At 57.7% G+C, this 14,637-nt stretch overlaps 1 protein-coding gene across 14 annotated transcripts in view; it reads right to left on the bottom strand.

The window, feature by feature from the left end:
- Nucleotides 1–11,034: 11,034 nt before the first annotated feature.
- The window catches only part of PHC2 (polyhomeotic homolog 2), a 142,118-nt gene continuing 138,515 nt past the window's right edge, over nucleotides 11,035–14,637 (bottom strand). For 12 of the 14 annotated variants that reach the window (XM_044996337.1, XM_044996338.1, XM_044996346.1 and 9 more), the window contains 2 exons: nucleotides 14,234–14,525; nucleotides 11,035–12,426 (listed from right to left, as the gene is read on the bottom strand). In XM_044996337.1, coding sequence (XP_044852272.1) covers nucleotides 12,272–12,426; nucleotides 14,234–14,525 — 447 coding nt within the window. In that variant the 3' untranslated portion in view covers nucleotides 11,035–12,271. The remainder of the gene's footprint in view (nucleotides 12,427–14,233; nucleotides 14,526–14,637) is intronic. The other 2 variants (XM_044996347.1, XM_044996342.1) reach the window with 1 other exon arrangement.

The raw sequence follows: 14,637 nt of genomic DNA, 5'->3' as shown, positions 1-14,637 counted from the left end.
AACTTCATGTTCCCTAAAGACAATGAAAATAGAAGTTTCCATCCAACACATTACTGGCGTGAAATCCCCAATGGTGACAAAGTGGAGAGGCCATGGCTTATGTACTCAAAAACCCAGAATGCTGCATACTGTTTTTGTTGCAAACTCTTCCAGTCTAATGTTCCAGCCACATTGGGTTCTACAGGAACAAAGGACTGGAAAAATCTGGCTAGAAATCTGGCATGCCATGAGAAGGCAGCAAATCACCAGAGAGCTTTCCATAGGTGGAAAGAGCTTGAGATGAGACTATGGTTAAAGGCCACCACAGATGATCAGCATCAAGAGAACATTGCATCAGAGTCTCTTTACTGGTACAATAAGAACATAAGAATGGCCGTACCGGGTCAGACCAAAGGTCCATCTAGCCCAGTATCTGTCTACCGACAGTGGCCAATGCCAGGTGCCCCAGAGGGAGTGAACCTAACAGGCAATGATCAAGTTATCTCTCTCCTGCTATCCATCTCCATCCTCTGATGAACAGAGGCTAGGGACACCATTCTTACCCATCCTGGCTAATAGCCATTTATGGACTTAGCCACCATGAACTTATCCAGTTCCCTTTTAAACATTGTTATAGTCCTAGCCTTCACAACCTCCTCAGGTAAGGAGTTCCACAAGTTGACTGTGCGCTGCGTGAAGAAGAACATCCTTTTATTTGTTTTAAACTTGCTGCCTATTAATTTCATTTGGTGACCCCTAGTTCTTGTATTATGGGAATAAGTAAATAACTTTTCCTTATCCACTTTCTCAACATCACTCATGATTTTATATACCTCTATCATATCCCCCCTTAGTCTCCTCTTTTCCAAGCTGAAGAGTCCTAGCCTCTTTAATCTTTAATGTTCTGAAAAGGCTCATTGCCATTGTGAGAATGCTTGCTACCCAAAACCTAGCACTGCTGTATGTGCCAAACAATGGACACGTTCTTAAAATTGTGGAGCTGATGGCTGAGTTGATGCTGTACTCCAGGAGCATCTAAGAAGAGTCACCACCCAAGAAATGTACACACACCACTACATTGGAAAAACAATTCAAAATGAGATCATACTGTTACTGGCAACAAAAGTTAAACAGAAGATTGTGGCAGATCTGAAGTCAGCAAGATATTACTCTGTTATTCTGGACCCACACCTGACATCAGCCATACGGAACAAATGACTTTAATGGTGCGTTTTGTAACAACAACAGAACCTAGTGAAAATGTCATAGAATCATAGAATCATAGATTGTCCCTGCAATGGTGACTGTCAGAGAGTATTTTCTAGAATTTATTGACATTGATGATACTCCAGGAGCTGGTATGACAAATGTGCTTCTTCAAAAGCTGGAAGATACAGGAATTGCAATAGCTGACATGAGAGGTCAGGGCTACGATAATGGTGCCAACATGAGAGGACAGAACAGAGGAGTGCAGACACGGATCCCAGAGTTGAACCCTCGAGCTTTTATGGTCCCACGCAGTTCTCATTCATTGAACTTGGTGGTCAGTGATGCAGCATCAGCTTCTAGGGAGGCTGCTGAATTTTTTAATGTAATTCAAAGCATCTATGTATTTTTCTCTGCATCAACTCATCGATGGCAAATTTTGAAGCAACATCTGGGAACATCCTCTCTGACACTGAAACCACTGAGTGCCACACGAAGGGAAAGTCGAGTGGAGGCGATAAAGCCTATCAAACACCAAATTGGGAAGATAGTTGATGCCATAGTTGCCATTATGGAGGATAATGCTATGACAGGAACGGTTCGTGGGAGAACAGTGGCAGAGGGAAATGGAATCGCCAGAAACATACATAACTTTAAATTTCTGTGTGGCTTAGTGTTGTGGCATGACGTACTGTTTGAAATAATGTTGTAAGCAAGAGACTCCAAGGTGTTGACCTTGATATATCTGGAGCAATGGAACAGTCATACCTACAGTTTTACAGTTCAGATGAGGGATTTCAAAATGTCCTGAAGAGTGCACAGAAGTTGGCAGAGGAACTTCACACTGAAGCTATTTTCCCACCCATTCAAGAATACAAGAGTCACCGAAGAAGTAGGCATTTTGATTACAAGGCACGGGATAATCCCATAAGAGACCCCAAACAACAATTCAAAGTTGAATTCTTTAACCAGGTGCTAGATTGTGCAATAGTCCGTTGAAGAATGTTCATGCAGCTCAAGGAACACAGCAGTATATTTGGGATGTTGTAGGATATTCCAAAACTCCTCATTATACCTGAAGAAGACCTACACCAGCAATGCAGGGCACTAGAGACAGTGTTGACATGCGTGATATTGATGCGAGTGACCTAGGTGATGAACTGAAAGCCTCTTCAAGATACATTTCAGCAGGATCAGCTCCAAAGGCTGTTCTGGAATATATGTGCATGAATAAGATGACCACCCTCTTTCCAAATGCTTTTGTTGCTCTGCGCATACTTCTAAACACTTCCTGTAACAGTTGCCAGTGGAGAACGCAGCTTCTCCAAGCTGAAGTTAATAAAAACACATCTATGTTCCACAATGACACAGGAGAGGCTGTAAAAACAGCAGAGTCCTGTGGCACCTTATAGACTAACAGGAGAGGCTGGTCAGTCTTGCAACCATCTCAATAGAGCAGAGGTGGGCAAACTACGGCCCACAGGCCACATCCGGCCCGCGGGACCATCCTGCCCCCGGCCCCTCCCACGCTGTTCCCCCCTCCCCCACAGCCTCAGCTCGCCCCGGTGCAATGCTCTGGGCGGTGGGGCTGTGAGCTCCTCGGGCAGTGCAGCTGCAGGGCTGGCCTGACCCGGTCTCTGTGCTGCGTGGTGGCGGTGGCGTGGCCTGGCTCCAGCCGGGCAGTGTGACTGTAGCGCCGCCAGCCACCGGTGCTCCAGGCAGCGCTGGACCACGACGCCCTCCCCTAACCGGCCCGCCATACAATTTACGAAACCCGATGCGGCCCTCAGGCCAAAAAGTTTGCCCGCTCCTGCAGTAGAGCATGAGCTGGCCCAGACTGTGGACCTTCAGGAAGCAGTTCAGATCTTTGCAACCAAAAAGGCAGGGAAAGCACCACTTTGATTATTCAAACAGATCAAAATGCCAGTGTTTACTGTGCAGACAAGAAAAGTTACATTTGCTGTTCAGGCGTTTGAAAGTTATGTGTTACTTAAAATTTTTGAACAAGGCATTTGAAGTTGTTAGTTCTCCTTTACTGGAGTAGGTAGCAGAGCAGTGGCATGAGAGGAGTAGAATTGCAGAATTGAGACCTTTCAAAGTTTTGGCCCAAGCGAGGGGGCATGGGGGCGTCGTTTGAGCTCCCCGCCTCAGGTGCCAAAATGTTGTGGGCCGGCCCTGGGTGAAGGGCAGCTCTCAGCTCACATCTGCCCCACATGGGGGTGCCCTGAGGATGGATTAAATCCCCTTATTTAGTGGTATTGTGATACAGCGCCTAATGCTGACTGGCAGGGGTGTGTGCTGTCAAACTGAAGAGCTCCTGGCAGTCCAGGGTGATCTCCTGCCCAAGGTCAGTGGTTGCTGGCTGCCGGAGGTGCTGCCCAGAACACGCTGGGTTCAGTGGTGGCCTTGCAGCCCGGCTCTCCACAACAGGCGCAGGTACCAGGACCGTTGCTGGAGGGCCTGGGGCTGTTGCTCCCTGGCGCTACCCCTTTGCTTTGCTGCAGTACTGGGCTGGGGCCCCCAAGTGCTCCCTCTCCTCCAGTAGGTCTGGGGGCCACTCAAAGATCGTGGCGCTCTGGGCTGCTGCATGGGACTGCACGGATGCAGAATGTGACTCCAGGTGTGTGAACTCACCAGGAGGTGGCATGGCAAAGGGGTGTAGCTGGCTCGTGCCAGCAGGGTCATAACTAGGGTGGGGTGAGTGTGGCAGCTGCCCAGGGTGCAGAGCCACCAGGGGTGAAAAAAATGGGGCAGCCTGCAGGATTGGGCCCAGCAACATCAGCCCTCCCCCAGCAGGACCAGGCCGACATGGTAATGCAATAGCTGGATAATCCATGAATTGTAGGGTATAGCCCGAAGAAATTGTGTCGAGCACCCAACAGTCCAAGGTCAGCTGAGACCAGGCCGACTGGAAGGGGTGTAGACGGTCGAGGAAAAAACAGGGGGGTGGATCCTGGGCAGTGGCTGTGGCGTCATCCTCAGCTGCATCCTCAAAATGCCCGTTTCTGGCTGCCCTGGTCTCTAGAGGGTCCAGGCTGGGCAGCAGAGCGGGATGACAATGGGTACCGTCACTTATCTTTCTCTTTCTTTCTGTAGGAGCTGGACTGGGGGGGGACCCCACAACGCTGACGGAGGCGGAGAAGGCGGCAGCTGAATTTGTTTTTAGCCTGTTGAGGGGTGTGCAGGCCCAAGGACTGGAAGGTGACACGGGAGTCTTTAAGGCCATGGAGCTGTGCGGCGATTAGCTCTGAGAAGAGCCCTGCTCCCTCAAACGGGAGGTCCTGACGGGGAGTCTGTGGCTCCTGGGACAGCCTGGAGAACTGTAACCAGGAGCTGCGCCTCATAACCACCGTGGAGGCAACCACACTGACCACTGAGTCAGTAGCGTCCCAGGCCATCTGGAGGGCGCCTCTTGCCACCACTTTGCTCTCGTCTACCAAGGTGGGGAACTCCTGGGCTCAGTCCTGTGGAAGGCCCTCCTTGAACTTGCTGATGGAGTCCCACAGTTTGATGTTGTACCTGCCTAGCAGGGCCTGATGGTGAGATGCCCGGAATTGCAGGCTGGCTGTTGAATAAATTTTCCAGCCAAACAAGTCCAAATAAAGTCTTGGTGTCTTTATTTTTGGGTGTGCCACTGGCGTGGCCCTGCCTGGCCCTTTCATTGATGGCAGACACTGCCAGGGACCCTGCAGGAGAGTGGATGTACAGCTATTCAAATCCCTTTCCTGGGTCATATTTCTTTTCTGCTTTCTTGGTAGGCAGAATGGAAGAGGGGGTCCTGCCACACAGACTTGGCAATTTTCAGGACCCAGGGTGAATGGGCAATGCAACCAGGGCCGGGATGGAGGAGGGGATGATGCTGAAGAGGTCGTTGGATTCCTCCACTAGCTCCTTGACCTCCAAGTTCAGGTTGGCAGCCACCCTTCTGAGCAGGGCCTGGTGCTCCTTGAAATCACCAGGGGGCTGCTCGCTTGCGAAGGGCAGGGCCGTCCCTACCCATACACAAACTACGCAGCTGCATAGGGCACCAGGAAATTTGGGGCACCGGTGCCCTGTGCAGCTACATGCTGCTTCAGCCCCTGCCCCACCTCTTCCCCATGGCCCCTGCCCCTATTCCGCCCAAGCCCCACCTCTTCCTGCCCCCTGCTCCACCCCACCCCCGCCCCCACTCCCCTGAGCTCTGCAGCAGGGCCGGGTCTGCCCTCACCGACGGCGGGAAGTGCAGCAACCCAGCCCCAGCTGCGCCGCCGTGAGTGCTGGGGGGTGGTTCCCCCCTGCCCTCCAAGCCAGCCCCCCCCCCACCGAGCCCTGGGGCCAGCCCCCCCGCTGCCCCTGCAGAGGCCTTCCGGGCTGCGTAGGGCTCCAAATAGCCAGGGTCAGCCCTGGCGAGGGGCCTGCCACCGCCGCGTCCAGAGATGACGAAGATGACTGCACCGCAGGGCGAGGGGCGGCTTCCCCTTGCCTGTCTGGGCTGGAGGCAGTTTGTCCCATGTGGCCTGAGAAGAACGGTGGGAGTGTGGGACCTGCACCCCATGGCTCCCGTATTGATATTGGGTGGGCCACTGCCCCTGCTGCTGCGCCGCCGCCACCGGGGCCATGCCAGTCTCGCGGCTGTTGGTGATTCACCTCTCCTAGGTGAGGGGCTGAATTCTCCCTCTGAGTCGGACCACTGCCCTTCCGGCGACCAGGGTGGAGCCGTAGATGCCTGAGTCTGTCGGCTGCAGGGCCGCCCAGAGGATTCAGGGGGCCTGGGGCAAAGCGGGGAGCGGACATAAAGAAAGGCACCACCCGCTGTGGTGCTTGTACTCACTGGGCGGCGCTCCGAGTCTACGGCGGATACTTCACTCGCTCCGCGTCTGCGGCGGGTCCCTCGCTCGCTCCGCGTCTGCGGCGGGTCCCTCGCTCGCTCCGCATCTGCGGCGGGCCCCTCGCTCGCTCCGCCTCTGCGGCGGATACTTCACTCGCTCCGCGTCTGCGGCGGGTCCCTCACTCGCTCCGAGTCTGCGGCGGGCCCCTTGCTCGCTCCGCCTCTGCAGCGGATACTTCACTCGCTCCGTGTCTGCGGCGGATACATCACTCGCTCCGCGTCTGTGGTGGGTCCCTCGCTTGCTCCGCCTCTGCGGCGGGTCCCTCGCTCGCTCCGCGTCTGCGGCGGGTCCTTCACTCGCTCCGAGTCTGCGGCAGGTCCCTCACTCGCTCCGAGTCTGTGGCGGATACATCACTCGCTCCGCGTCTGCGGCGGGTCCCTCACTCGCTCCGAGTCTGCGGCGGGCCCCTTGCTCGCTCCGCCTCTGCAGCGGATACTTCACTCGCTCCGTGTCTGCGGCGGATACATCACTCGCTCCGCGTCTGTGGTGGGTCCCTCGCTTGCTCCGCCTCTGCGGCGGGTCCCTCGCTCGCTCCGCGTCTGCGGCGGGTCCTTCACTCGCTCCGAGTCTGCGGCAGGTCCCTCACTCGCTCCGAGTCTGTGGCGGATACGTCACTCGCTCCGCGTCTGCGGCGGATACATCACTCGCTCCTCGTCTGTGGCGGGTCCCTCACTCGCTCCGAGTCTGCGGCGGGTCCCTCGCTCGCTCCGCCTCTGCGGCGGGTCCCTCGCTCGCTCCGCCTCTGCGGCAGGTCCCTCACTCGCTCCGCGTCTGCGGTGGGTCCTTCACTCGCTCCGCGTCTGCGGCGGGTCCTTCACTCGCTCCGAGTCTGCGGCAGGTCCCTCACTCGCTCCGAGTCTGTGGCGGATACTTCACTCGCTCCGCGTCTGCGGCGGGTCCTTCACTCGCTCCGCGTCTGCGGCGGGTCCTTCACTCGCTCCGAGTCTGCGGCGGGCCCCTCGCTCGCTCCGCCTCTGCGACGGGTCCCTCGCTTGCTCCGCGTCTGCGGCAGGTCCCTCACTCGCTCCGCGTCTGCGGCGGGTCCTTCACTCGCTCCGCGTCTGCGGCGGGTCCTTCACTCGCTCCGCGTCTGCGGCGGGTCCTTCACTCGCTCCGAGTCTGCGGCAGGTCCCTCACTCGCTCCGAGTCTGTGGCGGATACTTCACTCGCTCCGCGTCTGCGGCGGGTCCTTCACTCGCTTCGCGTCTGCGGCGGGTCCCTCACTCGCTCCGAGTCTGCGGCAGGTCCTTCACTCGCTCCGAGTCTGCGGCGGGTCCTTCACTCGCTCCGCGTCTTCGGCAGCACTGAAGGACCCGCTGCCGAAGTGCCGCTGAAGACCTGGAGCGAGTGAAGGACCCGCCGCTGAAGTGCTGCCGAAGACCCGGAGCGAGTGAAGGACCCGCCGCTGAAGTGCCACCAAAGACCCAGACTGCCACCGGGTGAGTAGCCAGGGAAGGGATTCAAAGGCCAGGGCTCGCGGGGCCCCTGTGGGGCCTGGGGCAAATTGCCCCACTTGCCCCCTCCCCGGTGGCCCTGGTTGGCTCACCCTTGTCGGCAACTGGTAAGGAAAGGGCGAGGAATGGTTGTTACAAGGAGGGAGAAAATTTGTTTTGCTTAACGGCTGAGGATTGGACAAGAAGCAATGGCCTTAAATTGCAGCAAGGGAGATTTAGGTTGGACATTAGGAAAAACTTCCTACCTGTCAGGGTGGTTAAGCACTGGAATAAATTGCCTAGGGAGGTTGTGGAATCTCCATCATTGGGGATTTTTAAGCGCAGGTTGGACAAACGCCTGTCAGAGGTGGTCTAGATAATACTTAGTCCTGCCTGGAGTGCAGGGGACTGGACTAGAGACCTCTCGAGGTCCCTTCCAGTTCTGTTTCTATGACTCTATGAATGAGCTTGATAAGTTTGTGGCGTGTAGCCGATCTGTGACTGTTAGCAGCAAATATCCCCAATGGCCAGTGATGGGACACTAGGTGGGGAGGGCTCTGAGTTACTACAGAGAATTCTTTCCCAGGTGTCTGGCTGCTGGGTCTTGCCCACAAGCTCAGGGTCTAACTAATCACCATATTTGGGATTGGGAAGGAATTTCCCCTGGGTCAGATTGGCAGAGACCTTTTGAGTTTTTTTCACCTTCTTCTGCAGCATGGGGCATAAGGTCACTTGAAAATTCAAACTAGTGTAAATGGTGAATTCTCTGTAACTTTAAGTCTTTAAACCACAATTTGAGGATGTCAGTAACTCAGCCAGAGCTTAGGGGTCTGTTACAGGAGTGGGTGGGTGGGGTTCTGTGGCCTGCAACGTGCAGGGGGGCAGACTAGATGATCATGATGGTCTCTTCTGGCCTTACAGTCTATGAGTCTAGCCAACAAACTTGACTGTCCAGAGGACAAAGTCACCCTGTGGGATTGTGGGATCCTTTTCACACTCAGAGCGTGAATCCAGTGGGACTGCATCTACACTGCAAAACAACAAGGCTTGAACCCTGGGTTCCAGCTTGACTCAGGCTCAGCCCCTTCACCCCATTGGGTCCAATCCCTGGGTTAGTGCGATTTGTGTGTAGACAGAAGGGAGGGTTAGTCTGAGTTTGGACCCCAGGCTTCCACTGCAGTGTAGACAGACCCTTAGCACCATTGCAGCATTGTTGTTTCCATGCACAGTCATTAGGTGTTAGCAGAGACTGGAAATGCCAGATACGCTGCCCTAGCACTGCCAGCAGGTGAGAGCAGCACCTCATGGAGACACATGTTGACCACCTTCAGCCGGGGGCCCTGGGCCATGAAATCAGAGGAGGGGAGAGGTGCCTCATCCAGACTAGCCCCAGGCAGGGCAGGAGCATTGCCCGCAGCCCAGGATCCAGTGCCTTGCCCCACTTGAGAGAGGGCCAGGCTACCTGGCTGGCTCCATAGTAGGTAGCTTCCTTTTCCCCTAGTTACTGGCAGTGCTACCACTATGACTAACCTCTCTCTGAGGTGTTCTCACATCCCCACCTCCAACCTATGGCCTGGCTCCTCCGCTGCTCACCTGTGAGCCCCTTGGGTTGTCCCACACCCTCCAGCACCAGCCACAGCCACTCCCCGATGCCTACGCGCACCCTCTCTCCGTTGGGCAGCAGGCTGTAGGCCGACTCCATGAGCTGCATCAGACCCATTTCTAAAGCACCCACCATGAGTGGCCTGGCTCTCCCACGCCTGCTGTGTCTTTCCCTGGGCTGTTTGCAAAGCCTCCCAGCATGTGATCAGCACACGGGGTTAACCTGCAACTTACCCCTGGGCATGGAAACCTTGAGCAGCAGCAGAGCCTGCATGGAACCCTGCAGTGTTCATAGAATCTCAGGGTTGGAAGGGACCTCAGGAAGTATCTAGTCCAACCCCCTGCTCAAAGCAGGACCAATTCCCAACTAAATCATCCCAGCCAGGGCTTTGTCAAGCCTGACCTTAAAAACCTCTTAAGGAAGGGGATTCCACCACCTCCCTAGATAACCCATTCCAGTGCTTCACCACCCCCCTAGTGAAAAAGTTTTTCCAAATATCCAACCTAAACCTCCCCCACCCCACAAGCACCGTTCATAGCCAAGGAACTTCCAGAGGCAGATTTAACCTGCTCCTAAACACCAGCTGAGGGGTGGTTAAGCTGCCAGACTCTATATTCTAATGAGGTGCTAAGCTCTCCCCCAACCTCACTGCCCCACCAGCACTCCTGCTTTGATCCTTGCAAGCAAAGGGGGTGGGGGGAAGGATACTGAGCCAGGGTTGCGGGGGCGGTGGATGCATTGGCTAGCAGAACAGGGCCTGAGCCATTGCACAAATGGTGCCACTGGCACCTTGCAAAACCAGATTCTACATCTGCTCCCACTGAAGCTAACAGGAGCATCCAGCATATGCAGCCTCAGCAGAGGGCTGCTGCCTGGAGACACTGGCCACCACTGCCCCTGCATCTCCCCCTTAGCTTCCAGGTGGCAGGAGCATGCTCAGCTCCTTGGCACTGCAGCCTGGAACATGGCCGGGGATAGAGCACACACTCCCTGCTGCCCCCCAGCAGCCAGAATCCAAAGTGCTGCCAACACCAAGAGCAAGTGAGTGCCACACTGAGGGAGCCAGGCTCTAGGCTAGGGTGGGAGAGACCTGGGGTCAAGGCCCTGCCTGGTGAAGACACTCAGGCACAGATCTGCAGAAGACAGATCTTCCATGGAGCTCAGCAGGAGTTAGGTGGCCACATACCTTTGGGGATCTGGGCCTTTTGTGCCTCAGTTTCCCCCACAGGGATAACAGCCCTGCCCTACATGAGGCTAAATCCATTGAAGACTGGGAGGGGCTCAGCTACCAGGCTGTGACTAGGGATACAAACAGAGCTGGGGGCAGTTCGACTGTCTTGCCAAGAAACAGGCACTTTTCAGAAACCAGTTGGTTTCCCAAGTTTTCCAGGACTCTCAGGGGAGGCTGCTCCTGTTTGGGGCCTCTCCAAGGGGTTTGGCATTTTTTCATTTGTTGGTTTCCAAGTCTCTGCCCCCTTCCCTGGCCCAGCGGGTGAGGGCAGCCACGCTTCTGGCTTGGAAGTTTCAGTTTTGAAAAATATTTTCAAAAGTGAAAAGAAGAATTCTGGCCCCCAGGCCCTGCTCAGCATCAACCCGCCAGTTCCGTGGCTCTCACCCTGCCCCTTCCACACAGATTTCATGAGCTCCAGCCAGCCCCAAGGGCTGACACTGCCTCCTCTCCCCCTTTTACCCGTTCATTCAACCCCCTTCCCCCCCCCCCATTTCCAGCTCTTGGCACTGGGGAGACTGGGTAAACCTGAGCGAAGGCTGTGCTGCCAGCGCCTGCAGTGTCAAACCAGCACCCAGCTAGCGCGTCTCCCCGCAGGGCAGGGCAGCGATGAAACGTTCCCCCTAGCCGAGCCCCTGCTCGTGTTACTAACCAGCAGAAGGGTGGTTGGTGCCCAGCATGCTCCTAGGCCCAGAAAAGCCCCTGAGCGGAGGTTTGTGGAGTTTTTTGTAACGTTTATTAAAAACAACAGGGAAAAAAAGGGTTTTAAAAAGACCTTCCCAGCCCAGCCCCACACCAGCTTCCCTCAGTCTAGAGCCAGGAGCAGCTCCCTACCCGCTGGGGGACGCTTGCAGCCTGCAGCGCTGCAGTACAGAGGCGAGGATGGAGCTGTATCTCCCCAGCTCAAGAGAGGAATGATTCTCAGTGGGGCTTGGAGCCCCCACCCCGCTGCATACAGGCAGCTTCGGCCGTATTATGGCAGCCTGAGGACAGGCGCTAGGGGAAGCCCCAGGGAGGCCTGTGCAGATCCCCACACTGGCTTGGGGGGGTGACTGCTCTGCTGACATTAGCCAGCTACACAGGCCCCAGGGGCCTGGAGGGACAGGCCACACCCCCTCCACAGCCCAGGGACGGATGCTCTTGGGCCACTGGGGCCAGCAGTGCCCGTGCCCAGGGAACACAGCAGGCCCTGCTGCAATGCAGCCCCCTGCCAAAGGGCACTGGGCACCTCCCCCTGCAGCCAGCCAGGAGCCTGCTCCCCACTGTACTGTCCCAGGAGCAGGGCCCCCACTGCTCAGGAGCCAGCCCCAGTGGCACCCACTGGCTTCCACATTAACAGTCTGAGCCACATGACACGCTGGGGGCATACACGGGGGCCCAGGACCTGGTTGCCTGCTGGGGGTGGGGGCAGTGCCTGGCACCACAACCACACACAACTTTAAGGCAACCATCCTGTTTGGCATTGAGAGTCGGGGGTTGGGTCCAGCACATGGCAAGTCTGCAGTTCTTGGGGGGAGGGGGGCTCCTGTGGGTCTCAGTCAGGTGGGTAGCGGGGAATCAGACCAGCCCTGCCTACTGCCAGCCAGCACCTGGCCATGGGGGCCACTGCCCCTGCCCAGCCCCAGCCTGCCCTGCAGCCGCGATCCCCTCTCCCCTGTGCGCCGCACGGCAGGCTGGGACCGCAGGAGGGGAAGCTAATGCTACAGTATATGTACAGCCCCGCAAGCCCTAGCCTCCACCCAGCCAGGAGGTGGGAAGACAGGTATCCAGACCCCAGCTGGGGGATTCAGGGGCCCTTTGTGCTCCAGGCCACAGGGAGCTCATGGGCCCAGTGTCATCCCCCCAGCTCCTAGCGACAGCTACAGCCTGTTGCCCAAGGGCTTGTGTAGGCAGGTGCCTCTGCCCTGCGTGGGAGTGTCCAGGTGGGCTGCCTGTGCCACGCATGCGGGCGCCTCTAGGAGTCCTTGAGCATGCTGATGCGGGCATAGATCTTCAGCGCTGGGCCCAGCTTGATGTTCATGGCACTCATGAGGTGATCCTCCTTCAGCAGCAGCAGGGCCTGCCCATCGATCTCCTGGGCACGGAACTCCTCCGCGATCTCCTGGCACCCTGCAGGGAGCCAGTGAGGCCATCAGCATGGGCGCCAGCTCTGCCCTCTCCAGGGAGCTGTCACCAGCTCCCTACGCCAAGCAGATCTGGGAGCCTGAGCCAGTGCGGGGGAACAGGACTGGCAAGGGTGCTGTCCCCTCGCAGGCAGCCCCAGTTGGCAGGAAAACAGAACAGTGCCTGACCACGTTACCCAGGCACCACAGCCATACCTAGCTCAGGTCCCCTGGCAGCGATAACTGCAAACTGGACCAGGAACAAAACCACAATCTCTTGCTGTGAGCTGTTAAATAGCTCCTGTGTCCCACCCCACAGGTGGCTGCAGTGCTCCCGAGGCAGGAGCAGGGAGGGCGCTGTGACCCGATGACCCTACTGGAAGGGCAGTCAGCCCATGGCTCCGGGGCACCTTGTTTCTGGTGGAGGGAGGTTGGCAAGACTCCTCCCTCCCAGGGAGGCCCAGACAAACCCTCTGCCTGCACCACACACGAGGGGCAGGTCAGGGCATCTCACAGCGATGTGACAGGTGGGGCCAAAGGAGCGGGATGCTGATGGCAGAGGCCAGGAGAAGTCAAGGGGTACAGGAAAGCCCCTGGAGGAACCCCTGCAGGACAGACTGACAGCTCAGACAGAGTGGGGAGTGGCCTGTCCAAGGCCCCAGCGCTGGAGGTAGGCGCTCAGGGTCAGCAGAGGTGAGAAGGAGGACAGGGTGGTTGCTGAGGGTCCTCCTAGCCCAGGGATGGGCAAACTATGGCCCGCGGGCTGGATCTGGCCCTTCAGGGCTTTGGATCCGGCCCGCGGGATTACCCCTGGTGGTGCTGCGGGCCCGGCGCTGCTCTCAGAAGCAGCCCCCGGGCCGGGAGGCAAAGGGCTCCATGTGCGCACGCAGAGCCCTCTGCCCCCCGCCCCAGGGGCCGCAGCACTTCCTGGAGTGGCGTGGGGACAGGACAGGCATGCAGGGAGCCTGCCCTGGCCCTGGTGTGCGCCACTGCCACCCCGGAGCCACTTTAGGTAAGTGGCACCAGGCTGGAGCTCAAACCCCTCCTGCCCCTGCCCCCCAACTTCCTGCCCTAAGCCCTCTGCCTGTACCTCGCACCCCTCCTGCACCCAACTCCCTGCCCTGAGCCCCTTTCTGCACTCCTGTGCATTCCAACTTCCTGCCCTAAGCTCTCTGCCTGCACCTCGCACCCCTCCTGCACCCAACTCCCTGCCCTGAGCCCCTTTCTGCACTCCTGTGCATTCCAACCACCTGCCCTGAGCTCCCTGCTGCACCCTGCACCCCGTGCACCCCAACTCCCTGCCCTGAGCCCCATCCTGCACTCCGCACCCCTCCTGTACCCCAACCCCCTTCCCTGAGCCCCCTCTTACACTCTGCACCCCTTCTCTACCCCAATCCCTGGTCCTGAGCCCCTTCCTCCACATCCCGCACTCCACCCCCCCTGCCCCGGCCCTGCATACAATTTCCTCACCCAGATGTGGCCCTCGCCCCAAAAAGTTTGCCCACCCCTGTCCTAGCCTGACCACCAGCTCTCTGATTTGAGGGCAGAGTGGTTTGCTCTAGTTGAAACCTGCTACCTAGCTCACTAGCGTCTCCTTAGAAGTCAAAGCATGCTCTCTGCTCCTTGCCATGCTAACTCCAGCCCACCCCGCTGGATAGCACAGAACAGCTGCTGGGCTCCACCCCCGAGCTAGCTGCATGTCAGCAGTGGGCAAAGCAACCCCCCAGACATGCAGGCCTCAAAGATCCTGCAGGCCCTGGCTGGCCCAGGGCCCATGTGGCAGGGAGGGGAGCAAGCCCAGGAGGGTCCCTCACCTGGCAAGGAGCGGATGAATTCATAGACATCCTCCACATTCCACTTGGTGGGCTCGCTGGGCAGGAAGTGGTGCCCAATGCCCACCAGGTCCCGCATGTGCATGTCGGGCAGCTCCAGGTCACGCTCACCCTGCCGCCGGCGTGAGGTGGACGAGCTGGCCGAGAGGGGAGACAGCGGCTCCTCATAGCTCGAGTTATCGGAGCAGCGGCTGGAATCCTCCTGGCTGCGGTTGAGCTGGAGCGAGGCTGTGACGGAGAGTGGCACCGAGCCCGTGGAAAGGGACACCGGCGTCTGCAGGGGCAGTGGAGAGGTCAGCCTGTGGAGGAGCCAGACCCACCCTGTGCAACACACGCCTCCCCAGTCTCTTCTGCTCTGCAGGCAACAGCGATGCCAGGACGCCTAG

Source organism: Mauremys mutica, chromosome 21 (assembly GCF_020497125.1).
Source record: "Mauremys mutica isolate MM-2020 ecotype Southern chromosome 21, ASM2049712v1, whole genome shotgun sequence".
Classification (NCBI taxonomy): domain Eukaryota; kingdom Metazoa; phylum Chordata; order Testudines; family Geoemydidae; genus Mauremys; species Mauremys mutica.
This window is presented reverse-complemented; position numbering and strand designations above follow the sequence as displayed.